Raw genomic sequence first — 18,962 nt, forward strand, 5'->3', positions numbered from 1 at the left:
AGTGACTCCTCTGTTTCACAAAGCTCCCCAATAGGGCTGTGTTGCACCAAAAGGCGGCCGTCACAAAAACCTGGAATCTTCAACTTTAATTGCTCCACCTCCACACTACCCCAGAAATCGACGCTACCCCAGAAATCCCTCCATTAAATGGTGCCCTGTTCCTAAGAGCAAATCAAGAAATGGATCTTGACCCAAGTTTATGTCTGGATTTTGCACAATGACCTTCTTCTCAACCCGTTTTTGCCCCACTGTCACATGACGTCAGTGTCAACAAATTTGGTCCTATTCAAGGTTGTCGTTATTTTGAGCGTGTTGCGCAGATGGGTAGATGTTGACACGATGCCTTAATTCCTGGGATAAATAAATAAGTGCAACAATGCATCCAAAGTGAGAATGTTCCTGAACAGCGAAACCCTTGCATGGTTATATGATGGAATAAGAGTTTGTTTTATGAAAATGGCAAGTCCATTGATAAACCATTATTCAACCAAGCTTAATAGGTTTACAATTTGGCAAGCACAAATGACTATCTCACAATTTGAATCATAACTGTTTTTATGTGTCTAAAATGGTTTAATTGATGGTTAAAGTAATAGACCCATTGTCAATTGATTAATTGATTTAACAATTTAAAGTATGTTTAGATGTGAACCAAACTCCAGAGGCCTTTATTGCAGACTTGTGTCAATGAGGTGGTCGGCATTAAATTGGCTAACACTTATCACATGGTTTGTGCAGGCTGAAATATGGTGCGTTTGGATATATAGTTGGGATTCTATCAGCTACTTTAACATTTCTAACAAGCATGGTAACACGCATTCATTGTTACACCTCTGTAATTACAGACTGCAATTACCACCAGTTACATGTTGTTATTGTAGTGTAACTATGTATAACTACAATCAATTACAATACTTGTTAGTGTAATTACATATGTAATTGCACTCTAATAATTACCCCTTAAAATGAAGTGTTACCGACGTGTACTTTCTTTCATTGCTATTGAGTTTAAAAATCCAACTTCAGATTTTACCTCACTTTCAATTGCTCAAATTCTTATCATGTTTTATGGTTTAAACATTAGAGATTTAAAATTGTGCTGTACATGAAAATATACAGATCAACTTTATGGGAATGTTACAGAATATGATATTGCATTTTATTAATGTGGTCCATGAATTGGTAATATTGAGCTCATCAAGGTTTTGTTGGAATAAGATTTTATGTATGTTGAAAACTTACACATGTACAGAATTGTAGTTTAGTTTGAAGGTTGAATACTGTAGCCTATTTAAAAGGCACATACCATGGAAAAAGTTGGATGTAGGGTTCTCCAGTGATGGCTTCCTCTGGTGTATTAGGGTGGAAGTGTATCAGTTTGTGTGTGTGATGCCTTTTGTAAGTGGTGTAGGCTATGTCCAGTGTCCACTCTACTGCACTCCCATTGGTCTTCTCTAGCTAATGAATACCCATGTTGTGTGAAAGTTCTGTGACAAGACAATTTGAACAGTTTCCTTTACACAATCTGAAATGGTCCACCCACACAGACAGTGTGGTGAAGAAGGCGCAACTGCGCCTCTTCAAACTCAGGAGGCTGAAGACATTTGGCTTGGCCCCGAAGACACTCAGAAACGTTTACAGATGCATAGTTGAGAGGATCCAGTCGGGCTGTATCACCGCCTGGTATGGCAACTGCACCGCCTGCAACCGCAGGGCTCTCCAGAGGGTGGTGTAGTCAGCCCAATGCATCACCGGGGGCACACTGCCTGCCCTCCAGGACACCTACAGCACCCGATGTCACAGTTAGACCAAAAAGATAATCAATGGCATCAACCACCCGAGCCACGGCCTGTTCACTCTGCTATCATCCAGAAGGTGAGGTCAGTGCAGGTGCATCAAAGCTGGGACCGAGAGACTGAAAAACAGCTTCTATCTCAAGGCCATCAGACTGTTAAATAGCCATCAGTAGCCGGCTACCACCCGGTTACTCAACCCTGCACTTTAGAGGCTGCTGCCCTATATACATAGACATGGAATCACTGGTCACTTTAATAATGGAACACTAGTCATATTAATAATGTTTACATACTGCTTTACTCATCTCATATGTATATACTGTACTCTATTCTACGGTATTTTAGTCAATGCCACTCCGACATTGCTCTTGCTAATATTTATATATTTCTTAATTCCATTATTGTACTTTTAAATGTGTGTATTGTTTTGAATTGTCAGATAATACTGCACTGTTGGAGCTAGGAACACCAGCATTTCGCTACACCCGCATTAACATCTGCGAAATACAATTTGCCCAGGGTCCCCCGGTCTATGAGGAGCATGGAGATGCCCACCACTGAACCAGGGCGGAGCTAGAGCCTGGCCAGATTGCCTCTCTCGGTTCATGTGAGATATCCCCGCCCTCTGTGCGTAGCATCCTCTCTCTGCCTCCGTCGGTCTTCCTTCCAGGTAATTCTGTTCCAGAAAATGCGCGGCTGGCAACTGCTGCTGCTGTCCCTGTAGTTGGCTCTATCTACCGGGCCTCCTTCCACTCAGTGTACCTCACCCACCGACTGCTAGAGAGAATCCGCATGCGGAGCCTCATCGCGCGCACCGTGGTGAATTTACACTTGGTTGTCTGTCGCAGAAGAGTGGTATCTAGCAGAAGAGTGGTACCTACGCTTGCCAGATTCTTGAATATGGAGGTCCTTGTGAAATATAAATGTTCAATTTTTTTTGTTTTATGTCTTAAATAGCAGTGATGGATCCAGTCTTTGAAACCGCATGAAAATGCAAGTTTTGCAGTTTATTTTCATTCGTTCAAGCTGAGCAAATGCGTCGTGTCTGAGGCAGAATCTACGGTCTCCTCCAAATCAGCCCAGGATTTGCGTTCGAGAAACGCAAACCACAGCGTTCCTATTTATCAAACATTGCATTTGGCTTGCCTTTATCCCCAGTTTCGGATTGATCTGATGCACCGGCGTTGGATACGACTGTGGAGAACTCCATAGCTTTCAGCATGATTTGATGTAAAGGGTTTTTCAACTGGGTAACTGGACGTCTACCTTTCTGAAAACAGCTACATTCAAGTCAAGTGCGAAAGCCATCGATAGATCATCCCTATATGGACTAAATCTTGGTTCCTCGGGATATTAAAACTAGCAGGTCACACTCATCTTGGTTTTTTCGCTTCTTGGGAAAATTGCCTTAAACTGCGGGAGCCATGAAAGTTGTTTCAGCAGTGTTGTTCCTTGCCATATTTTGGAGTCAGGAGTGGGAGCCCGTGAATTCTGATTCAATCATACACATCGGTAAGTGCGCCTTTTCCCGAAATCAGTGCGCTAACAAGGGTGCCATCCCTCTGCATGGATTTGCCTCGGCATAGATTTGGGTAGCCTATCTGGAATTGGCAAATCATTTGTGCCACCACACACCTCTAACGATATGGACATTGTCAGTTCCGAAGCATGATATTGGTACCGGATACATTATTGTTCAATAATTCAATTCATTTTTACCTCATACTGCAAAGCAATTTTTGACCTAACCTCTCATGCGCTATTATGCATAATGACTATTGAAGTTGCCAGCTGAGTTTTGCATATAATTATCGTGTATGTTTTAGCTATGGAATTGCATTAATCATAATATGTTTTTATATTCAATAACCTAAAGATGGGAAATGTGAATACATGTTTTATACCACAGGCTAACATGTAATATTAACTTACTGTATAGAATGGGTCTCCTGCTCATTGCGTCAATTCTCCTGCTGGTTGAAAACAGGTGGTTTGAGAATTGCCTGATGTCTGCGGATTAGGAAGGAATATGTTGATATTCTATTTCTTTAAACAATATCCCCACAATTACATGTTAGCTACATGCAATTCACTTGGAATAGCCTCAATAATATAGGAATGGGACCACTTTAGCAGAGGAGGCTGGTGGGAGGAGCTGTAGGAGGATGGGCTCATTGTAATGGCTGGAATGGAATAAATGGAACAGAGTCAAACATGTGGTTTCCATACGTTTGATGTGTTTGATACCATTCCATTCTAGCCATTACAATGATCCCGTCCTCCTATAGCGCCTCCCACCAGCCTTCTCTGCACTATAGACAATGAGGCAATGTTGAGTGTGCAGATTGAAATGGGGTGTAGGAAAAATGTGCTTAGATGTAGGCAATGAGAGGAGGGTCGGCTGAGAGATAGTGTATACGGTCATGCATGTCTTGCTTGTGTGCGCGATAGGTTCATATTTGAATGGACACACATTGTGACCTCAAATAGAGCTTACCAACTTGTAGTCCTTAAAACCAGAAATTTGTTACCTATGGTTCGTTCAGCCATTCCTGGGGAAAAATAAGGTCTGAGGTTAACACAGGCGTCAGCGATCTTATATATTTTGTTCTATGAGATAATATCAGTCAGTTAACATTACCTTTATGAAATATGAAGACTTGCCTAGTTAAATTAAGGTTAAATAAAAAAAAGTATAAAAAAAATGTGGTGTATATGCTTGTTTTGATTACATAAATGCTTAAATTCACAAAAAGTGACGTCAGCTGATGACGTTTACCTCATAGAACAAAACGTATAAGATCTCCTAAGCCTGTGTTTATCCCAGCCCATATTTTCAGTGTTTATCCCCCCCAAAAACATGAATTTCCCAACAGGCTTTCCTTTGGTCAATGAGCCATGGTGGAGTTGGCCTCTGTTAGTGCCTAAAAAAAATATGATCATTATTGCTCTCTATGGGGGATGGAGAGATGGAGAGAAAAAGAGAGCGAGAGAGATGCACACCAATTTAGGGTCTCAACAATGGTACATTGCAACACACTGATGGTTAAAATGTTATAAGCAAGATAAACCTGATAGTGTTAGGTGCACTTAACATAAAACGCTTTACCTCATCTTAAACCACCCTCTCTATATAGCTGTCAATTTGTCAAGTAAATTGGCCTTATTTATCTGATAATTCCAATCCCCAAGACTTTATGATAGCCTATTGTGAGGCCATTTTCGTGCAATGCATTTTTCGTTTGTCGCACACCCGACAAAATGCATGGAAGTCAATTTAACGCATCAGAAAAATTGTCAGTGTGTAACAAGGTAGGTGTAGGTGATTTACAGTAGCCTATTTGTAGCTGTAGCTATTTGGGAAGATTAGGGACTTTGTTTATGGATGGTCTTTGGACAAGCTGCTTCTCCAGTGAAAAACTGGGAATATTCAGCCTACAGTATTAGTTATGTCCTATTATATGTCTATTTCATTTTTCACCCAGTTGTAATGTGATTTTAATGTCATTCTTTTTCTAATGAATGACAATAAGCCATTGTTTGTTCATTTTTTCCTCGATAAGCAACCTTTGGTGGTGCTTTTGAGTCATTTTTTTCTTCCCCCACCCTCAATCGATAGCTCATTTCCTTGCTAGACGTTCCTATTTTGAATCACTAGGCCTACATGAAAGGTTACCCTTACGATTCCCCTCCCTGGTGGAAATGGCAGACTAGGCCACTTATTTGTTGTGATATTTCCTTGCATGTCACTGTCAAGTTAGAAAAGACAGCATTAAAAAAATACATGTCAGGGCTAGGTATAGGCCTAATTATTAAGGAACAAAATTGTGTTTCATTGAAATACTTAGGCCTACATTGTCTACCAAAACAAGGGAGTGGTCAGGAGAATGAAAAGCTACGTTAAGCATAACTTTGACGATGTCAGAAGTAATCCCTTTCTAATCTATTTGTTGCTGTTAAGGAAAGGGGAAAACCTGAAATCAACAGACTGATATAGCCTTGTTGGACTAGCTTATAGCCTACTGCATCATCCTTTCCTGTGACGCTAGAATTTGAGGGAGGCATTTTCATATCACACACATTACTTGATTGCTGAGGAGCCTTCTAATGATCTGCATGCTGAAGGGACAGGCCATGCACCGTGCACGGCATCGCAATGGCGTGCCACTTTATGAGGCTATTCAGAAAGTCACTTTGATTTATGTTGCTGGAAAGCCCCAAAGTCCCTCGTATTATCCGAGCTGCCTGGCATCGTCCTCACACAGCACATCCACCCGCTCACCATACACTAATGCAGAGGAGCCAAACATTCCCACATGACAGTCCCACTTCAGGCTACTTTGTTCCTTCCGCAGAAGAACAAAGATTCATGATTCCCTGTTTAAAGCAGATGCCCTCTGTTTATGTTTTGCACCTAGTCAATTGAAATACAAAGTGCCCAAATCGAAATGCAGGAGGACAGGCTTATTATATTCCCCGGCCCCCCTAGTGGTCGTATTCCCCGGCCCTTCTAGTGGCCCCACTGGTGGTCGAGTCTTTAAAGTTTTTCAAGCTATAATGTTGTATTAATATTCAATACTCCTGAGGGGGAAAATCTCATCTTTATTATTTATTTTTTAAATTATGTAATTTTTACGTAATGTATTATGGAAGTGACCTTAATAATACATCTTCTTTAGCTGTAATGTGACAGGAGAACACTTCTGTTTTTGTCTTTGCCATGGTAGTGGAATTTTAGTGAAGTGCACCAGTCCCTCCTGCAGCAAAGCACCCCCACAACATGATGCTGCCATCCCCGTGCTTCACAGTTGGGATGTTGTTCTTCGGCTTGCAAGCCTCTCCCTTTTTCCTCCAAACATAACGATGGTCATTATGGCCAAACAGTTCTATTTTTGTTTCATCAGACCAGAGGACATTTCTCCAAAAAGTACGATCTTTGTCCCCATGTGCATTTGCAAACTGTAGTCTGGCTTTTTTTATGGTGGTTTTGGAGCAGTGGCGATATAGGACTCGTTTTACTGTGGATATAGCTACTTTTGTACCTGTTTCCTCCAGCATCTTCACAAGGTCCTTTGATGTTGTTCTGGGATTGATTTGTACTTTTCGCACCAAAGTACGTTAATCTCTAGGAGACAGAACACGTCTCCTTCCTGAGCGGTATGATGGCTGCGTGGTCCCATGGTGTTTATACTTGCGTACTATTGTTTGTACAGATGAATGTGGTACCTTCAGGCATTTGGAAATTGGATGAACCAGACTTGTCTCCAATTTTATTTCTGAGGTCTTGGCTGATTTCTTTTGATTTCCCCATGATGTCAAGCAAAGAGGCACTGAGTTTGAAGGTAGGCCTTGAAATACATCCACAGATACACCTCCAATTGACTCAAATGATGTCAATTAGCTTCTAAAGCCATGACATACGTTTTGGGAACTTTACAAGCTGTTTAAAGGCACAGTCAACTTAGTGTATATACACTTCTGACCCACTGGAATTGTGATACAGTGAATTATAAGTGAACTAATCTGTCTGTAAACAATTGTTGGAAAAATTACTTGTGTCATGCACAAAGTAGATGTCCTTAACCGACTTGCCAAAACTATAGTTTGTTAACAAGAAATTTGTGGAGTGGTTGAAAAACGAGTTTTAATGACTCCAACCTAAGTGTATGTAAACATCCGACTTCAACTGTACATTTATGAAATGTTAATGAACTTTTACTCGTTTCAAACTTTCAAAACATTTATATATTGAAGTGTTTGTGACTATATCTTCTTCTCCTCAGCAAACACCACAGAGAGAGAGAGAGAGAGTGAGAGAGAGAGAGAGTGAGAGTGAGAGAGAGAGAGAGAGAGTGTAGTAGCGCGCTGCTTAACTGCTACTGCAGACCAAAGCAGTACACCGCAAAAGGGAAAGAAAGCATAAAGCCAGTAGCTGCCTGGCACTTTACAGTTATGCCTGTTGGACCAGTTGTGTAGAGAGAGAGAGAGATAAAGAGAGAGAGAGAGGGATTTAAAATGTATACCAAACAAAATGTACTAGAAGAACTGTGGCGATGCAAAGGTTGGTAACAGATTTCCTGTCAAATCTCCCTCAGTTCAAAGATGTCTGCAGAAAGAAGGGCAAAAAAAACGAATTTGGTTATTGAACTGCATTAAGGAAAGGGATTTACACCCAGTAACAGAATTACATCATGGGTCCCTGATCTGTACTACAATGAAATGCATAATTATGGATTTGAATGTCTTTCTCTTCATGGTGATGTATCCTGAATAGGTACACAAAGGTAGAAATATGTAATATCATCCTTTGCATATATGGGTATTATTCTACACACTGGCTATTATTCTAATGAATAATACATTTGGTTGGTTCGGACCAAATCTGAACCAATCACAGACGTCTGTTTCACAAGTTTGGACATCACAGTATAGCACAGTAGAGGACAGCACATCAGAGTACTGTACAGTATAGTACAGTAGAGTAAAGTAAAGTATAATTCAGTAGACTTTAGTGTGCTCTACTGTACTGAACTGTATTGTACTGAACTATACTCTACTCTTATTTACTGTACTGTACTCTACTGTGCTTCACTGTACTGTGCTGTTCAAACTTGTGAAACATAGACGTATATGATTTTTCATTCATTCTGTTACTGATTTGGTAACATAATTACAAGTTTTAATCACTTAATAATTAATAAACCAAAATTAATATCAGTAAAAACACTAACTAAGTCTACCTTTACTTGTTACTTCTGTGAATCTTCATTATCCTCCCTCCTCATGAGGGTGTGAAATGAGAAAATACTGTATCTTAAAGATATGTGGGTTTTGGTAATGGAATTACAAGGCACAAGGCAATGTTTCTTAAACTTACAGAAGGCAAATCATTTATCCGAAACTAGCTATATGTTGATATTAGTTGGCAGGGGTCTTTCATTCAACATTATTGTGTTTTGATGTATTTATAATACCTTTCAATACTTTTTCTGGCAGATGTTTTCTAAGACCCATTTTCCATCTGCTTGACCAGAAATCAAAGCCATTACTTAATTTATAAGATAGAAAATTGTTGAAAAATGTATCTATGACTTCATTTCCAAAAAATATAAACTCTTTGCTTTCATTTGACACCCAATTTGATATGCTCCTGTGAACTTCACATGTTGGTGCTCATGGGTCCTTTTACCGTATGAAAATAAGGTACTGCAAAAAGGTTTTAAGATCTACGTGAAACAAGCTACGTATAAATGCAAATTATTATATGAATTCTCTCTTCTCTGCTTTTTGTCTCCATCTTTATTATTACAACGTGTATGTTGGAATCTAAGGCCGACTAATATGTAGGTACCTAATCCTTGTAAACAGTCAGCAAGTAGGGTAGGGTAGGCCAGATGGACTGGACCATTTCAAATGTGCTATTTTTGGAGAACAACAGAGGCCCTTATCCCAGGAACATACTGATAATGAGGAGTGTGTGTGTGCCTGAAGACCTACTGCCATGTAAAGGTTTTGGCTTAATCCCTTCCTAGCCCCTCGCCTATCCCCAGCAGGCCTCTGCCTCCAGGTGTGTGTGCGTATGTGTGTGTGTGCGTATGTGTTTTTGTGTGTGAGTGGACGGAAGGCCAACATGCGCCAATAATCTCGCCGGGGCCAGAGTTATGAACGGACCTTAGGGGGCCTGGCCCGCCTTGCACTACCTCCTTGCCCATCTAAATAAATGATTGAAAATGTATCATTTATTTGACCGAGAAGCGCTCTGACAGAAAGACGCATAACTCACATTATTTTCAAAATTCTTCAAGCTCTGTCAAATTTGTTATTGATCATTGCTAGACAACCATTTTCAGGTCTTGCCATAGATTTACAAGCAGATTTAAGTCAAAACTGTAACATTCGCTGTCTTTTTGGTAAGCAACCCCATTGTAGATTTGGCGTTGTGTTTTAGGTTTTTGTCCTGCTGAAAAGGGAATTTATCTCCGAGACTAAGTACAGTATTTTGCCTGTGTTTAGCTCCATTCCATTTAGTTTTTATCCTGAAAAACTCCCCCTTCATTGACGATTACAAGCTTACCCATAACATGATGCAGGCACCACTATGCTTGAAAATATGGAGAGTGGTACTCAGTTGTTGGGTTTCCCCCAAACATAACAATTTGTATTCAGGACAAAAAGTGAATTGCTTTGCCACATCTTTTGCAGTATTACTTTAGAGCCTTGTTGTAAACAGGATGCATGTTTTGGAATGTTTTTATTCTGTACAGGCTTCCTTCTTTTCACACCGTCAAGTAGGTTAGTATTGTGGAGTAACTACAATGTTGTTGCTTCATCCTCAGATTTGTCCTATAACAGCCATTAAACTCTGTAACTGTTTTAATCTCACCATTGGCCTCATGGTAAAACCCCTGAAAGATTTCCTTCCTCTCTGGCAACTTAGTTCTGAAGGACGCCTGTATTTTTGCAGTGATTGAGTTAGGGTTAGTCTAATGAATAACTTCACCATGCACAAAGCGATATTTAATGTCTGCTTTTTTTGGTTTTTACCCATCTACCAATAGGTTACCCTCTTTGCATAGCATTGGCAAACCTCCCTGGTCTTTGTGGTTGAATCTGTGTTTGAAATTCACTGCTTGACTGAGGGTCCTTACAAATAATTGTATGTGTGGGGTACAGAGATGAGGCAGTCATTCAAAAATCATGTTAAACACTATTATTGCACACAGAGTCCATGCAACTTATTATGTGAATGTTTTACTCCTGACCGTATTTAGGCTTGCCATAGCAAAGGGGTTGAATTTTTTGACTCAAGACATTTCAGCTTGTCAATTTTATTTACATTTGAAAAAATTTGAAAAACATAATTCCACTTTGACATTATGGAGTACTGTGTAGGACAGTGACAAAAGAAATCTAAATTGAATCCATTTTAAATTCAGGCTTTAAAACAACAAAATGTGGAAAAAGTCAAGGGGTGTGAATACTTTCTGCAGGTACTGTATCTGATGCTGTCTGGACAAAAATACTATGCCATTTCACACTATTTCTGGCCAGACAGCATCAGATACATGGGTTATATATAGTAAGACGGAGGGACGCGTTTTCACTCACTCTGATGTTTTCTCCGGTGAGATAGTTTCAGCAGAGAGGAAGATTAGATTAGATTTTTATTTTGTCACATCCAGGTTGGTTACATTCATTTCTGTTAATGCATGTATTAATTACAGTCATTACCGTTCTCATTCTCGGAGTGGAAACATTGTTTGCAGAGTTCACAACCTGCTACTCTTGTGAGAATTTTTTTTGTTTATTTCATAACCATCATTTACGAGTTTTGTCTATTTTTTTATTGTCTTTTGTTTAGAGTGTTAAATGTGAGCAATGAGCATGTCTCTGGTTTCTCTGTCCTGATAACTTTGGGGTAGCGCGCGCCTGGGCACGTATAGAAATAGGTCTACCTGGCCCGCTGCGTGCCAATCCAGGAAAGTGCCTATTTGTGGATGTCTGATTTCTGACTGTCTTAACTCACCACATCCACCACTAATATCCTGAGCTTCTCAGTAATGTTTTCTTCGCTATTGAGAATAAATCTTTCCAACACTCTCCCAACCTTGATAATCATCAAGCCTTGGTGTGAAAGAGCAAAATAGCATGATCTGATGATCCCATATATCCAGTAGAAGAAAAAAACAGCTGTCTGTCCCGAGCTCACTGGCACAGGAAACTGAGGGCCTGGAATAGGCTAGTTGACACAATGTTGCAAGTTTGCTAACGATAGCTTCCGGCCGGATCCAGCTGATTGATTTGATAGCCTACAATGTTGCACTCCACTAGTAATAGCTCAAGTCAAGACAGATACAAAGGGGGGCAGACAGGCGGAGTAGAGAGATTAATGCGATAGAAATAACCTGAATTTTCATCAGGATATTTTCTACTGTTTTTATTTGTCAGCTTTAGGCCTATGTATTTTACTAAGTTGATGATGGAAGTTATAGGCCTACTGCTGCACTGGCCTATAGGCTGTCTCTGAGTTCCATATACTCAGTTATTTAGCCGCCCATGGATCACAGTGTATTAATGTGTCCGAATGGCAGAGGCGGGTGCTCTTGCATTAGTGGAATCTTAATTCAGATTTGATTGATTAACCACATGAAAATGATTTTGATAAACGAAAACATTATTATTGAAATAAAACCACAAAAATGCTCATAAAAATAATAATAATAACTGTCACACAGATCGGTAGAAATGGTAGGATAGATTGTGAGCTTCACCAAACTTGAAACTCAAGAGTTACTACGTAACACCTCCATTAGAGAGCAGTTATTCGTGTTTTCAGAGTGTAGAGAGTTCACAGCACCATAAAAAACAGACCTTATTATAAAGGGCTGTTTTGACTGAACGACTTCAAAGCCAACAAGTTGCCACGGCTGGCCTGAGCTGCAGTCCACTAACGGGGCATACTAAGTCTTTTCATTCTGCTTTCCTCACAGTGTTTAATATGTCTATAAACTATCGAGCAAGCTGTATACAGATACAGCCAACCTACTTTCAAAACAATGTTTTTTACAAGACTCACCACAGTCAAAGCGTTGATTAGAGAAGGGTGTAAGATAAATGAGAGAGCGGAGAAGTAAAGAACATGGAGAGAGGCAGAGAGAAAACGAAACCATATCATGTGTTTTACCAGTCCTCTTACTTTAGACCTGTGGACTATGCTTCGTGTGACATACAGTATAGTACTGTATGTGTGGTCCTGTGCTCACTTGGCGCTTGCAACATCAGGGTTATGGGTTCGAATCCCACTGGGGCCACCCCTACGAAAATATATGCATGCACTACTGCAAATTGCTTTGCATAAAAGCATCTGCTAAATGGTATATATTATATATTATATTAGTATACTGTACATGGGTTAGCTGTACAGATTTCTCGATTATTCACAGGGTGCATAACAGAGAACATTTCTCAGCTGCATTGTCTTTTCAAAGTCATGTTGAGAACAGGAGTAATTTCCTCTGTGTTTAGTGAACAAGGTCTCAGTTGACTGCAGCACCGCAGTACAGTGAGCACGCCAATCAAGGCTCGCGTGGCAGGCATTATTTGCCTGGTACATGATAATGATTATAATACACCATCTTGAATGGAAAATGTCAAGCATCGCTAATTGTCCGCCCGGGTTTTATTCACTCCTCGACTGACAGAATTGACTGTGAATACAAAGGTTTCACCTAGGTTGTCTGATTCCTCCTCAGTTTCCGTTAGGCAGTAACAAAATCTATAGAACATAAAAAAATGGGTTGAAATATGAATAGAATGAATTTAAATCCCCAGGAAGAGTTCTTCAATGGGAAGTAGACATTTGTTTTCATTTTGAAATAATGAATCATTTGGTTTTATGCACCAACTGATGACACGGAGCCAACAAGTGAGCCTTGGCGGTATTCATTTAAAAGATTCCCAGTTTCCCCTGAAATTATTAACGCCAATTAGCTGAATAACAGTTGTTAGCTGACCCTGTTTATTTTAATAGTCAATAAATCAACCAGACATGGTTGCAAAAACTTGAACAACACTACTGTATGATTCACCATGACTCTTTGTTGCTCAACTCATCTTTCCACGCCAGTGGTTACAGTTTACCTCAGCATTCATCTTTAACCTGGCTCTCTTACACATAGCACAGAACAACCAGGCTCACAGACCGCAAGCATTCATTGTTGGTATGATAGTATTAAATACTGTATAAAAAATAGTTGGATTTTCAGCATGAATCGGGACTATTTAGCCTCTGACTAGTAAGAAACCAAAAAAATGCAAAATAAGAGCCATTCGACATAACAGTGAGAGACAAATGCCTGGCTTTACCAAGCACCGCATTACTCTCTCCATTCCCCTAACAACTGATGCTGGGAAGAGAGAGCTGGAGCTGAGCCTCTGTGTCGGTGGTCATCATTACCCTCTGCTTTAGAGAGCCCTTTTGCCCTTCACGCTCATATGTTGTTTTCTTCTCTTCTCTCCACCGCCCCCCCCCCCCCCCTTCTCTTGGATTAAGAAGATCTTAGATCTAAAGTGCTGAAAAGTGCTCTCTTCCCTCTTCCTCCCCTTCTATATTTCTAACCCCATCTTCCCTCTTCTCTATAAGCATAAGGAAATTGTTTTTGTATGTGATTCCTCTTTAGGTGCAATCTGAAATGGTTACTGCTGTGCAATGTTCATGCTGAGCTCATTTTACCCCATATACTTGTAAAAAAAAAATTACATTTACATTTATGTCATTTAGCAGACGCTCTTATCCAGAGCGACTTACAAATTGGTGCATTCACCATATGATATCCAGTGTAACAATTACTTTACAATAGTACATTATATATTTTTTTTTTGGGGGGGGTTAGAAGGATTACATAATCCTACCCCAGGTATTCCTTAAAGAGGTGGGGTTTCAGGTGTCTCCGGAAGGTGGTGATTGACTCCGCTGTCCTGGCGTTGTGAGGGAGCTTGTTCCACCATTGGGGTGCCAGAGCAGCGAACAGTTTTGACTGGGCTGAGCGGGAACTGTGCTTCCGAAGAGGTAGGGAGGCCAGCAGGCCAGAGGTGGATGAACGCAGTGCCCTTCTTTGGGTGTAGGGACTGATCAGAGCCTGAAGGTACGGAGGTGCCGTTCCCCTCACAGCTCCGTAGGCAAGCACCATGGTCTTGTAGCAGATGCGAGCTTCAACTGGAAGCCAGTGGAGTGTGCGGAGGAGCGGGGTGACGTGAGAGAACTTGGGAAGGTTGAACACCAGACGGGCTGCGGCGTTCTGGATGAGTTGTAGGGGTTTAGTGGCACAGGCAATTTAAAGAATGTACCCCGTTTTCTCCCCAATTTCATGGTATCCAATTGTTAGTAGTTACTGTCTTGTCTAGAGGTCGACCGATTAATCGGAATGGCCGATTAATTAGGGCCGTTTTCAAGTTTTCATAACAATCGGTAATTGGTATTTTTGACCACAGATTTTTCTTTTTTTTCTTTTTTTTTACACCTTTATTTACTAAGTCAGATTAAGAACATATTCTTATTTTCAATGACGGCCTAGGAACGGGGGTTAACTGCCTTGTTCGGGGGGGGGGGGATTTGTTTTTGCAACCTTCTGGTTACTAGTCCAACGCTCTAACCACCTGCCTTACATTGCACTCCACGAGGAGCCTGCATGGCAGGCTGACTACCTGTTACTCGAGGGCAGCAAGAAGCCAAGGTAAGTTGCTAGCTAGCATTAAACTTATCTTATAAAAAACTATCAATCTTAACATAATCACTAGTTAACTACACGTTTGATGATATTACTAGTTTATCTAACGTTTCCTGCGTTGCATATAATCGATGCGGTGCCTGTTAATTTCTCATCGAATCCCAGCCTACTTTCACAAACGGGTGATGATTTAACAAGCGCATTTGTGAAAAAAGCACTGTCGTTGCACCAATGTATCTAAGCATAAACATCAATGCCTTTCTTTAAAATCAATACACAAGTATATTTTTAAACCTGCTGTCAGGTACGTCGTAAAAAGTGGTCCAATACGCAGCGGGTATATGAATACTCATCTTTTTTTATTTGAAGAAGGAAAACCAAACAAAACACTTACAAAAAACAAACGACGAAAACAGTCCTGTAAGGTACTCAGACTATATGGAGAAACAACCACCCACAAACACAAGAGAAAATAAATCCATATAAATATGGCCTCCAATTAGAAGCAACGACAACCAGCTGCTTCTAATTGGAGGTCGTTCCCAAAACTAACATAGAAATAGAACTAGAAATATGAACATAGAAATACAAAACATAGAACAATACCCCAAAATCCAGACAATACAAAACAAACACACCCCTGCACGTCCTGACCAAACTACAATAACAAATAACCCCTTTTACTGGTCAGGACGTGACAGTACCCCTCAAAAGGTGCAGACCCCGGATGCACCTGAAACAAAAAAAAACTAACACCGACGGTTCCTGTGCAAACACCCCCCTTTCCCCAATCCTCCCCCCTACGGAGGTGGCTCAGGTTCCGGCACTAGTCCCCAACCTAACCTGTCCACCCCCGCTGAAGGCTCAGGGCTGTAGCGCATCGCTGGAGACCTCGGCTGAGGCGCATCTCTGGAGACCTCGGGCTGAGGGGCGTCTCTGGAGACCTCGGGCTGAGGGGCGTCTCTGGCTGCGCCGGTTCCGGACTGTAGGGCGACTCTGGCTGCGCCGGTTCCGGACTGTAGGGGCGCACTACAGGCCTGGTGCGTGGAGCTAGCTTTGGAGGCGCCAGACTGGTAACACGCACCTCAAGGCTAGTGCGAGGAGCAGGAACAGGCCGTACTGGACTGGGCTGACGCACTACAGGCCTGGTGCGTGGGGCTGGCTTTGGAGGCACCAGACTAGGGACACGCACCTCAAGGCTAGTGCGAGGAGCAGGAACAGGACGTACTGGACTGGGCTGTTGCACTGGAGGCCTGGTGCGTGGGACTGGCTTTGGAGACGCCAGACTAGTGACACGCACCACAAGGCTAGTGCGAGGAGCAGGAACTGGACGTACTGGACTAGGCTGACGCACTGAAAGCCTGGTGCGCGGGACTGGCTTTGGAGGCGCCAGACTAGGGACACGCACCTCAAGGCTAGTGCGAGGAGCAGGACTTGATACACCGGGTCTTGAACACGCACTGGAGGTCTGGAGCACACAACCCCTTCTGGCTGAGTGCTCAATATAGCCTGGCCATACTGAGGAGCTTCTACCGATCGCACCGGCCTTTGAATGCGTCTGGGCAATACAGTGCGCATTTCCGCATAGCTCGGTGCTTTCTTGATCCGTCGCTCCCTATAATAAGCACGGGGAGTTGGCTCAGGTCTCCATCCTGACTCTGCCCAACTCCCCGTGTGCCCCCCCAAAAGAGTTTTGGGGGGCTGCCTCTCGCACTTGCCTCTCGGCGCGTATAATGCCTCGTAATGGCGCCGCTCCGCCTTGGCTGCCTCCAGCTCCTCCTTAGGGCGCCGGTACTCCCCAGCCTGGTGCCAAGATCCTGCCCCATCGAGGATCTCCTCCCAGGTCCATGACTCCTTATAGCCCTCCTGCTGCTCTTTCCTCCACTGCTTGGTCCTGGTTCGGTGGGTGGTTCTGTCATATTCTTCATCTTCTGATGAGGAGTAAGAAATAACGGACCAATACACAGTGTGGTAAGTGTCCATACTTATATTTTATTTTAACCGTGAACACTAAACAAAACAAGAAAACAAATGACAGTCCTGTAAGGTACTACGACTATACAAAGAAACAACCACCCACAAACACAAGAGCAAAAAACCCATATAAATATGGCCTCCAATTAGAAGCAACGACAACCAGCTGCTTCTAATTGGAGGTCGTTCCCACTTTTTTACATTTTAGTCATTTAGCAGACGCTCTTATCCAGAGCGACTTACAGTAGTGAATGCATACATTTAATACAATTTCATACATTTTTTTTCTGTGCTGGCCCCCTGTGGGAATCAAACCCACAACCCTGGCGTTGCAAACACCATGCTCTACCAACTGAGCTACGGGAAGGTACCCAAAACTAACATAGACATAGAACAACTACAAATACGAACATAGAAATACAAAACATAGAACAATACCCCAAAAACCCCGACAATACAAAACAGCACACACCTGCATATTTAGTTAATATTGCCTGCTAACATGAAATTGTGTCACAGCTCTTGCGTTCATTGCCTGGCTCATTGCGAACTAATTTGCCAGAATTGTACGTAATTATGACATAACTTTGAAGGTTGTGCAATGTAACAGGAATATTTATACTTAGGGATGCCACCCGTTAGATAAAATACGGACCGGTTCCGTATTTCACTGAAAGAAAAAACTTTTGTTTTCGAGATGATAGTTTCCGGATTCGACCATATCAATGACCAAAGGCTCGTATTTCTGTGTGCCTTATTATATTATAATTAAGTCTATGATTTGATAGAGCAGTCTGACTGAGCGGTGGTAGGTACCAGCAGGCTCGTAAGCATTCATTCAAACAGCACTTTAGTGCATTTTGCCAGCAGCTCTTCGCAATGCATTGCGCTGTTTATGACTTCAAGCCTGTCAACTCCCAAGATTAGGCTGGTGTAACCGATGTGAAATGTCTAGCTAGTTAGCGTGTGCGCGCTAATAGCGTTTCAAACGTCACTCGCTCTGAGACTTGGAGTAGATGTTCCCCTTGCTCTACATGGGTAACGCTGCTTCAAGGGTGGCTGTTGTCGATGTGTTCCTGGTTCGAGCCCAGGTAGGAGCGAGGAGAGGGACGGAAGCTATACTGTTACACCGGCAATACTAAAGTGCCTATAAGAACATCCAGTAGTCAAAGGTATATGAAATACAAATTGTATAGAGAGAAATAGTCCTATAATTCCTATAATAACTACAACCTAAAACTTCTTATCTGGGAATATTGAAGACTCATGTTAAAAGGAACCACCAGCTTTCATAGGTTCCCATGTTCTGAGCAAGGCACTTAAACGTTAGCTTTCTTACATGGCACATATTGCACTTTTACTTTCTTCTCCAACACTTTGTTTTTGCATTATTTAAACCAAATTGAAAATGTTTCATTATTTATTTGAGGCTAAATTGATTTTATTTATGTATTATATTAAGTTAAAATAAGTGTTAATTCAGTATTGTTGTAATTCTCATTATTACAAATAAATAAAAACCAAATTGGCCGATTAATTGGTATCGGCTTTTTTTGGTCCTCCAATAATCGGTATTGAAAAATCATAATCGGTCGACCTCTAGTCTTGTCTCATCGCTACAACTCCCGCACGGACTCGGGAGAGGCGAAGGTCAAGAGCCATGCGTCCTCTGAAACACAACCCAACCAAGCCGCACTGCTTTTTAACACAGCGCGCATCCAACCCAGAAGTCAGCCGCACCAATGTGTCAGAGGAAACACCGTACGTACACCTAGCGACCTGGTCAGTGTGCACTGCACCCGGCCCGCCACAGGAGTCGCTAGTGCGCGATGAGACAAGGATATCCCTGCCGGCCAAACCCTCCCTAACGACGCTAGGCCGATTGTGCGCCGCCCCATGGGCTTCGCGGTCACGGCCGGCTGCGACAGAGCCTGGACTCAAACCCAAAGTCTCTGGTGGCACAGCT

The 18,962-nt window shown here is 41.9% G+C and overlaps 1 protein-coding gene across 2 annotated transcripts in view; it reads left to right on the forward strand.

Moving 5' to 3' along the window:
* The first annotated feature begins 2,288 nt into the window (after positions 1-2,288).
* LOC106580171 (glutamate receptor ionotropic, delta-2) overlaps positions 2,289-18,962 on the forward strand; it is a 609,807-nt gene continuing 593,133 nt past the window's right edge. Inside the window, exon 1 of one of the 2 annotated variants that reach the window (XM_045704300.2) lies at positions 2,289-3,308. In XM_045704300.2, coding sequence (XP_045560256.1) covers positions 3,221-3,308 — 88 coding nt within the window. In that variant the 5' untranslated portion in view covers positions 2,289-3,220. The remainder of the gene's footprint in view (positions 3,309-18,962) is intronic. The other variant, XM_014160933.3, reaches the window with a different exon arrangement.

Source organism: Salmo salar, chromosome 20 (genome assembly GCF_965601325.2).
Source record: "Salmo salar chromosome 20, fSalSal1, whole genome shotgun sequence".
Lineage (NCBI taxonomy): Eukaryota > Metazoa > Chordata > Actinopteri > Salmoniformes > Salmonidae > Salmo > Salmo salar.